Here is a 10,000-nt window from a genome sequence, read left to right on the forward strand (position 1 = left end):
TATAATAACTAAATTTATTGTCATTCTGCAAAAAAGTAAATATGATACAGAAGAAAAGTAATTCAAATTAAGTACTAAATCAAATATATATATTTTTCCATATCCTATATCCAGAACTGAAAATATAATATACTAAATCTATTTGTTCAGTTTCCTCCAGAGTATCACTTGGTACAGCACCAGGTAAATGCCTACAAGACATTTATAAGTTTCAAGTGGAATCAAACAGAACAAACCAATATTGGTGTGGGAAAAGTTCCAATCTTAAAGTCATTGCAGAGTCTTCTAAACATTAACCAAGCACTTTTTAAAAGTAAATGTTAAGAACAATACTGCCTCCATGGACAATACATACTGTCAATCTAAATCACTCAACAAGGGGCGTGGTTATTATCTTTCTTAATTGGTTAAGCAAAACAGTAGTATATTAAAAATTGAGATGATCTGCAAGGAAACTTCACAAAATTCTATAACTATAAGATGAAATTTCATCCCACATTACCTCTAACACACCTGTGACTACTTCTGAGGCGGCAGTAATCACAGGTGTACCTTTCCTACATAGGCCCATTTTCTCATGGCCAATTGTCCACCTTGCACAGCACTGCCTAATTTGATGTGCAGTCTTTCACTTGTCTTGAAACTGACTAATCTTCTGCAGAAATATGATCTTGCTGATTTAAAGAGATCGTGATCATAAAATAACCAGAATAATCACACTAAATAGGGGACCTTATCTTACTATATAACTTTTATCATCTATATACATTAACGGGTACTAATAAAAACTGTGGTACTGCAATTTATAAATTATCCAACAGCTTTCCAAGCCACACCCTTCCAGCAATAATAACATCATATCAAAAATCTCACCTGTCCTTGAAATGTCTCGCGTATAAGAACTCATCACCATCTTTTTCTTTCCTCTTGCTTTGGTTATGGAAGTGTAGCCTTTGACGAAGACATAAACTTGTAAATTTCTCACAATATTATCTTAGATGAAGTCAAACTGCCTTCTGTAATCTTTAAATATTCTCCCAAGTGATGTATCTTCACATCTCTAAACTGTTGAGATTTCTGACATCTGAATGCGTAATTATATACGGGTTAAGCTCCGGTATTCTGTTTACAATGTTTGAATTCGTGCTTCACTATTAGAATCAAGATTAATTCTCAACTTGTATTATGATAGAAATTGATTTGTGAATTATTTTTTTCGGAAATAGTATATTTGATAGTCTTTACCTAAAAAAAAAAACGCCAATTTGACTTGCGGATATAAGCTCTTTCGGCCTAGGCCATTAATTTAACAGTGGTTTTCTCTAATACACTCATTTCTGGAAAATATTTTAGAGGTAAAATTTATATAACAGCTTATAAATATTAGATAATAATTCTATGCTGAAATATGATATAAAATAGAGAGAAACTAAGGAAAAATAACCCAAAATAAGGAGAATTCCTTTCAGTGAGAACAACCCTCAAGAACAACAGAACTTCAGCCAAAACATCCCGTCAGTCCCACGGAAACCATTCACGTTATGACTTCGCTCCTCGCGGTGACTCGGGTTCCTTCAGTGTTGGGAGCAGTGGGAGGATGTCTTAGTGCCTGTCGTACACTGTTCACACGCCCACAGTTCCCTAGCAGTGTCGCCCTCACGCCCACACCGGCGCCCGTGTTCAGCGTTGGTGGGGGCGCCGGGAGTGCCTTGCTGGCGCCCTGCCTCGGCCTCTTAGGTAATCTTCCTTTCTTTTATTCTAATGAGTCCGCTTAACGGATCGCGACGACTTTGTTATCGATGGATTTCTCAAACCGTCTACAATGCAAATATGTAGGTTTTATTACGCGAAAGCCCCCCAATCCCTACTTTCTTGGCCCTGATAGTAGGGGTGGGCATGGAATGGTACCAGGGAAATGGTGGGGAAAATTATTGATAATCGGCACAGAATCGGCCTTTATATTGTCAAATGCAGTCCGATAAGGGGCTGCCCCACAATCTCCATCCTCCACATATTCACGGCAGGAGAGAGCATCAGACAGACTTGGCAGTGCTGCTCCCACATGGCAGTCATATGCTTTCTCCTGCCACGAATATGTGGAGGATTTATTGTTATCCTGGGCAGGGGTTGGTGGGTCACAGGGGGCACAGCCTCCGTATTAGACAATATAGGGCCGAGTGAATGATTCTGTGTAGACTGCATTTTACCCTGCAAGTTTCCTGGTACCTTTCATGCCCTTGCCTGCTATCAGGTCCGGGAAAGTGGGGGATTTAGAAGGTTTCCATGTAATAATTTCTATGTATGTAAAATCATCACAATTCATTATGCAGAACTATTAGAAAAATATACCTTCTGTTGTTTCTAAGATTTAGAGTCTTAAATCAATTTGCTCAGTTTCCATGTTTTATTGGTCTTGTGAGGGATGACTGTGTAAAACTTAGAGAATACTGTTTTTATTTTGTTATTTCTGAAGGAGCACAGACATCAAACTTTAATTTATTCACATTTTGGAAAGTTTTATAATTCTCTGTTGAAAGATTTGCTTGGTCAGATGCAAGGAAACTAGTACCAGTGAAAGGTAAATCAGATAAATGTTTTAGAACATGTGAGAATCTTAAAACCCATCTAATTTGAGAATCACTGGACTCTTTATGATATCTATTGTGCATTTATAGTGAGTGCTAAATTTCCACCATATCTAAATGGTAAGATAGTGGACATGTCCGAATGATGAACCTTATGCTTGATGTCAACCAAGCTGTGCAAGTGTGGAAGATCGTAGAGGCTCATATTGTGGCTATTTATTAATTTGACCTATTATTCTGCCTATATTTGGGTAGTAGACATTTAGAGGAGTTCATTGGTACCAAAGTTGATGTTTTCAAAGATGTGGAAATGTTCTAGAAAATTATTGTAAACCTAGCAATACTTATAAAACTTTGTGGATAACACACACCTTGGTTTTCTCTTCAGTTATTGCAGTTTTGTGACATGTTGATTACTGATCTATATGAATTATTATGAAATCATTTTCATGTTGACAATGAATTAGTCATTACTAAAAGAACAAAAAAAAAAAAAAAAAAAAATCCAAGCTTTATACATGTACTTTGGCCAACTGTTAACCCATTGGCTGAGGAATTACTTTGTTCAGTGTGGTTTTGTTTGGTAAATTTTGGGTAATTCTCTACAGTACTGATGCACTTGCCAGAGACTAAGTTCCGACTCCATATTACAAAATTTATTCATCAATTTTAGTTGCCATCACCAGGCACTGCCTTAGGGGAGGGTTGCTAGAGGTCTCTACCCCCCAACACCCCCCTGGGAAACATTGTCTTTACCTCGATATGCACAGCAAAATTGAGCTAAAACTGGGGAGCATCAAGTGGACATAGGCTAAGAGTGGGGCTGTCCTTAATCTTTTACTTTCATTTGTGGCATTACTGTTCATGTCTGCAGATTATTTCTTGTACCGAGGACTGATGACTGCAACTTTTACCTTGAATAAGAATATCATATTCAATCTGCCCTAACTTTGTGTTTCCATACCAAATTTTGTTTATACAAAAATATCTCCATAAGCCCCTAGTTACTAAAGAGTCACTTAGTACGCCTATCTGACCTCAATAACCCATAGGGTCTAAATGTCTCACTAATCACATGTGGCCCCAAATCTGTGCATTAGGCTTACTTGCATAGTGATTCTCCTGTGTGTGGCTTGTAGGCCTGGCCCAGATGAACACTCATGTGGTGAATCCATCAGATACAGCAAAAAGGGTTCTAGATTTACTTTATCCCATTACTGGTCAATTGAAATTCTTGTGCCTAATTAATCATGTTGGGCAGTCGAAACTAGTCTTTTCTTACACTTGATTAAGTTGTATCCAAATCCACACAAAACTTAGAATGGTTGCTTATTTTTCTTTTAAAGTTGGTTCCTTATTTAATAAAAAAGGATAGTGGATAGGCAAATATGTGGTAGAGACCAACTGGCCTTTGCTGGAACACGTATAAGCACAGAGATCAATTATAGATGTGTAGGTATGTTAGAGATATAAAGGACTATGGCAAACTCTCCCTCTCCCTTTCTCTCTTCCTCTCTCCTTCCATCCCTCCTTCCCTCCCTCCCTCCCTCCCCCCTCCCTCCCTCTCCCCTTCCCCCCCCTTTCTCTCTCTCTCTCTCTCTCTCTCTCTCTCTCTCTCTCTCTCTCTCTCTCTCTCTCTCTCTCTCTCTCTCTCTCTCTCTCTCTCTCTCTCTCTCTCTCCCTCTCTCCCTCTCCCTCTCCCTCTCTCTCTCCCTCTCCCTCTCCCTCTCTCCCTCTCCCCCTCCCTCTCCCCCTCCCTCTCTCCCTCTCCCCCTCCCTCTCTCCCTCTCCCTCTCCCTCTCCCTCTCTCCCTCTCCCTCTTCCCCCTCCCTCTCTCCCTCTCTCCCTCCCCCTCCCTCTCTCCCTCCCTCTCTCCCTCTCTCCCTCTCTCCCTCTCTCCCTCTCCCTCCCTCTCTCCCTCTCCCTCCCTCTCTCCCTCTCCCTCCCCCTCTCCCTCTCCCTCTCCCTCCCCCTCTCCCTCCATTTAGGTTGTGTGTGGTTATGCTATCCTAGATTACCAAACTCTATGTTCTTTCCCCAGGAGCTGTGAGTGGGCGCACAAATGTTAGAAACCACTTCCCACGTCCCAGCGAAGTGAAGCGTGTCAAGCGACATGGATGGAAGGCCCGTATGGCTACGCTGTCAGGACGGAAAGTTTTGATGAGAAGGATCTTGAAGGGAAGACACGTGTATAGCCACTGAAGCGTTGTCATTTTGTATTGCTTATTGCTTGTACAATATTTTTATTGAATGTAAATATATGTTGTAATTAGAAAGGTTTGTCTTTTTGAAAACCTCATGTTTATAAATTGTCAGTATGTTCTGAATACTTGAAATTTGATGGTAATTTGGCAGACTTAATGCTTTATTAATAGATACTTGATATGAAAATTATCTTCCTTTGTTAATGTAAAGAAGAATAACCATCCTGAATTTTTTTGTGTTCATTTTGAATGTAAATTTCTGGTGTTGATTTTAAGTGTTTTAAGTTTTCCTCTATTGAATTATTAAATGTAAAAGACAAAGATTTGATAATATACTTTCATCCCAGAAACGATATCAAAATAGGAAAGTAAAACACGATGTAGATAATTGTTTACTGTGACATCTTTTTTGAAGAATCCACATATCCAATAGGAAATAAAGACAAAAAATAAAGTAAAAATAAAAGACAAAAGTAATGTATTAAAAAGCTGATTATAAGGTAATGAACTTTAGAGATTTTGCAAATTATTTTCTAATGAACAAGATGCAAGTTTCAGTTTTAATTGAGTGTTGATACTAATACAAAGAAAATCTAAACTAGAAGAGCTGTGTCCTGCACACCTTTTATGGTAACAGTTTACAAACATGAACAAGAACATACATGCACATAGTTTCAAAAAATATGTGCACACACAAATGAATTTATGTGCATGCTGTATGTGTAACATTCACCATACATTTATACTTTTGTGTGTGTGCATGTGCATGAGTGTGTTTATTGCTATGTAGTGCAGCCGTGTGTGTTACACAGAAATATATCCCACACACACAGCCACCTACCTACAAATGCACACAAAAGCACACATGCACGCACACACACACACACACACACACACACACACACACACACACACACACACACACACACACACACACACACACACACACACACACACACTGAATTTTCTTGACAGATGAATGGAAAATAACTATACATCTACTTATACTTTTCCATTGTATACTTCATCTAATGTCGCATTTTCATAATTATGACATCAAAATCCTACATGAGGTATGTAATCACACTTAGAACACTGTCCATTTATAAGCAATACTCTCTTCATTCCATGTGTGGGAGAATTTCCGAAGTTATTGATACCCTTACACATACACCAAATATTTATCCAACTCTGGCCACATATGCAAGAAAATGGAGCATTGGACGAAAATACACTTGAAAAATAAGACACATCGATGGTTATTAGTTGACTGAAAACCTTTCATTTCTTGACCGGCTTTTGGCTCTGGTAAATTTTGTGATTCTGTTATCCATAGACTTGTATCTCGAAATTTATTTGTATGGAAAGATTAACACGGTATTCAGTAAATAGATATAAATGCATCGTTCCAGGTACTTCTTGTACTTGTGAGAATGAGAATTACATTTGCACACTTCCTGTAATGATCTAGTACAGTCTATGATACTACATTTTGTTTATACTAATGGTCTGTAGCGTAGCTTGTGTTACTGCCTGTTACTGCTGCTTAATTACTGAATAGGCTTTACAAATTCACCTATTTTAGTAAGCGTTGTCGAATATATATTTTTAGCATTACACCCAATTCAAATAATATAGGAAGTAAACCTAGCAAAAGCATGTTAATTAATACGAAAATAATATAATTCAACAAAGCGCCAGGTTTTGCAGATCAGATTTCTTTGTAGATTCTAAACTTCACATGCCTATCCTTGCATAATTCAGTAATAAATTATTTCTGGTACTGTGGTATGGTTGTTGCATTTGCTATGTCGTGTCTACCCTTCTAATATTTATGATAATTAATTATTTAGCCTTATAACTTCCGCAAATGCAAAGAAATGTATGGCGTTTATTGTACTTCCATCTAATTATATGTAAAAGGCCTAAATGCAGATATTTGTTCTGGAAAAATACAGTCTTCCACGTTTTCTATGATGAGAGACGGCGCGTTCTCAATTATGTTTTTAGACAGACTGCGATATTCTAATGACTATAGTACGTGCAACGGCTAGGGTACGGTAGCTACAAAGATATTTCTAGGCAGGCAGGGATCAGTTTGGACTATTTTCTATTGGTTTCTTTTTCTTTGGGTATTATATAAAATGCAAGTTGTCAAATTACGTCTAAACCACGCAGGGAAACAGTCTTGTTGAGTTTTTAGTTCTATTTTAATATATTTTTTAAAAGTTGAAAGGTTTTTAAAAAATGCAAACATGAACTTATGCCCCTCATCTCCGCATAGACTTCTCAGTGTTTTTTTAACGTAAATATTAAATAGTTACAAAAATATCTCCCTCCCCCTTCAATCGCTCAACGTTTTAGCTTAGACTACTTCTCTTTACGGCAATGACTAAATCCATCTCTATCTGATGAGGACGCAGGGCGTGCACTGGCCTGGCTTCAGGAAGGCAGGGTGGCACCTGGGGCATTCAGGATTCAGCTTGAGCGCCGCAAACTCCTCATTGGGATCAACGGGGAACACCATCGTCATGTGGTCGTGATCGTGGTCGTGTGCGTGGTGGTGATGCGGGTCGCCCAGGCTGTTCTCGCTCACGATGGACAGGTCCTCCGCCGGCAGAGTCAAGCCCTCGGAAGGGATGAAGAAGTCCCGGTTGCCGCGAGCCGAAGAGAAGTGCATGGATTCCACGCTGGGTGTGTGTAAAGGCCGGAGGAGACCCGTGCGCGAGGCTAGCGGCGTCGGGGCCTCCTGCTTCATCCTGGGAGCGGGCGGAGGCTGAGCGTGCAGTCTCTGGCCGCGCGGGGGAGGAGGCACCGTCCCGAAGTCGAAGCGGATCGGGAAAACCGGAGGAGGTTCCAGGAGGACACTCGGGGGAATGGCGGGCGAGCCTATGGCAGGGATCACTGGCGCTCCTATTTGGGGGGGAGTGAAGGAGACGGGTGAGCCGCTTCCCCGGGGCTTTAGGGTGACCTCTGACCCTCTTCTCGGAGGCTGCAAACGAGTGAAAGGCGATCGGAATCCTCCAGACGCCGTGGAGTTCAGGGAAGACGCAAAATCAGCTGGAGTTGACTGCCGAGCCTGCTGGTCGAGGGGGCTGGCGGTGGCGAGCAAAGGCTTCAGCATCGGCGGCGGAACCAAGTCGGTCGAAATGATCCTGTTTTTCGGCCGAACAACCAGCGGCCGAAAAACGATGTCTTGCAGTTCTATGGGGTCGAAGGACGAGTCTTCCTCTCTGTTGCTGGTGAAGCTAAACTTGCTGACGGGGTCGCGCGCCACGAAGGCAGGGACCATCGGGGTGGGGGGTGCCGTCAGCGTCGTCTGAAGGAAGGGGATGTCGACGCGAGAATCGAGCTTCGTCGGCAGCCGAGGGCCCTTGAAGATTTCCGACGCAGGTGAGGGCCCCGAGGACGCCGTGAGGTTCCGAGGAGGGGACACAGCGGCAGGAGCTGGACTCGTGCTGGGTGGTGGTCTCGGCGAAGTCCGCTGCTGATTGAAGCTGACGGTGGTCGGGAACGCCAATTTCGTGGGAGATGTCCCGGGCGCTTTGGAAACGACTGCCGCAGGTGAGGGCTTCGGCTCCTTCCTCGGAGAGTCCTTCTCGGGAGAGCCTTCACCGCCGTCGTGGATCGCGTTGGCTCCGGCGCCTTGGCCGTCCTTCTTGTCTGGAACTGAGAACCAAAAACACATCAGCTGTTAGAAATGAAATCTTGGGTCTATTACGCCAGTTAGATCCGATTTAATGTCTTGTAGACGGTGTGCGGATATTCCAAAGATAATAAAACGTAATAACTACTATATCTGTAGTTTTGAAGTTTATCTTGTTTACCACTCACTGACAGCAAATAATTCGTCGAATTGCACAAAACACGCCCACAGCCTTCGATTAATGTCAACAAAAGAAAGTGCTCAGGAAAATGACCGGACATACATTTTAAAACATCAACAGAAAAGGAATTTCTGTAAACGTTCTTCTTAAGGTTCAGGCATGCAAATAAAGCACTATATACTTTCCCTGTAACCTTGTGCAAGTATGATTTTATTTTTGCAAACTGCGGTACTACGTAAAGTATATTTCGATTTTACTGCTAAAAGGGCACACGAAGAGTAGGGTAGCCAGCGAGACTTAAGGGTATAAATCCACCTCAATTGTTTTTTAAACTGTCAAATTAAAATTTGATATCAAACAGTTGACTCTTCGTAAGAAAATAAAAGTAAACAATTGAATCGCGCGTCGGAATCATCAAGCCTAAAATACATTACAAGCCTAAAATATTTATATTTTAGATTTATATTATATTTATATTATAGATTTATTATATTCATTTACATTTATTCATATTTATATTATAGATTTATTATAATCATTTATATTTATTTATATTTATATTATAGATTTATTATGTATATATATATATATATATATATATATATATAATATTCATATTATAGATTAATACAAGCCTAATATATATTTCTCACCACACATACCCCCTAAAATACAACCCCCCCCCCCGCGTACACATAAAAATAACCCCTTTTCCCACCAGAAACAAAAGAAAACACTCCTCCGCCACCTACCCTCGCCAATATGGTCGTTGAGGTCGTAGAAGGTGGTTGCCGACGAACAGTTGACCATGTACCAGTGGTCACACACCATGAACTTCTGGTTGAAGAGGGTGTAGTTGGGACACAGGTACGAATATTGCTTCTCCAGCGTGTCGCACATGTGGTACACCTGCGAAGAGGATTTGCGTGTTAAAGGATGGGAAAATGACTCTAAATCGGTGTTTTTGTGTGTGTGTGTGTGTGTGTGTGTGAAGAGGAGGCAAGGCGTGGAAAAGAATATGTAAGAGCGGAGTGTATGTACGTATGCATACGCACGCATACGTACATGCATATAAGCAAACACACCAACAAATATACATACATGTATATGAATATATACATGCACGCACACAAACACACACACACACACACACACACACACACACACACACACACACACACACACACACACACACATACACACACACATACACATACACATACACATACACACACACACACACACACACACACACACACACACACACACACACACACACACACACACACACACACACACACATATACACAGACCAGCTTAAAGACACACATGCACGGTCAACTATATATTTACCTCTCTTTACATACATAATTTCCAGTAACGG

General features: G+C 40.9%; 3 protein-coding genes across 4 annotated transcripts in view; 1 reads left to right on the forward strand and 2 right to left on the reverse strand.

Annotated features, from left to right (window-relative positions):
• Nucleotides 1-1,095, reverse strand: part of LOC113805055 (sesquipedalian-1) — an 18,765-nt gene extending 17,670 nt beyond the window's left edge. Inside the window, exon 1 of one of the 2 annotated variants that reach the window (XM_070142445.1) lies at nucleotides 874-1,095. The gene's annotated coding sequence lies outside the window, so the exon portion shown is untranslated. Of the gene's footprint in view, nucleotides 1-502; nucleotides 656-873 lie in introns of those variants that run through there. The other variant, XM_070142504.1, reaches the window with a different exon arrangement.
• Nucleotides 1,096-1,472: 377 nt separating this feature from the next.
• On the forward strand, nucleotides 1,473-4,861 carry mRpL34 (mitochondrial ribosomal protein L34). Its single transcript, XM_027355965.2, has 2 exons — nucleotides 1,473-1,737; nucleotides 4,627-4,861. Exons 1-2 carry the CDS (start codon nucleotides 1,542-1,544, stop codon nucleotides 4,785-4,787), a joined length of 357 nt encoding a protein of 118 aa, XP_027211766.2. The 5' UTR covers nucleotides 1,473-1,541; the 3' UTR covers nucleotides 4,788-4,861.
• Nucleotides 4,862-5,172: 311 nt separating this feature from the next.
• Nucleotides 5,173-10,000, reverse strand: part of LOC113825911 (uncharacterized) — a 90,707-nt gene continuing 85,879 nt past the window's right edge. The window contains exons 6-7 of the mRNA XM_070142375.1: nucleotides 9,369-9,525; nucleotides 5,173-8,458 (exon numbers count right to left, since the gene is read on the reverse strand). Of these exons, the coding sequence (XP_069998476.1) occupies nucleotides 7,194-8,458; nucleotides 9,369-9,525 (1,422 nt within the window). The 3' untranslated portion in view covers nucleotides 5,173-7,193. The remainder of the gene's footprint in view (nucleotides 8,459-9,368; nucleotides 9,526-10,000) is intronic.

This window comes from Penaeus vannamei, chromosome 1 (genome assembly GCF_042767895.1).
Source record: "Penaeus vannamei isolate JL-2024 chromosome 1, ASM4276789v1, whole genome shotgun sequence".
In the NCBI taxonomy this organism is placed as follows: Eukaryota; Metazoa; Arthropoda; class Malacostraca; order Decapoda; family Penaeidae; genus Penaeus; species Penaeus vannamei.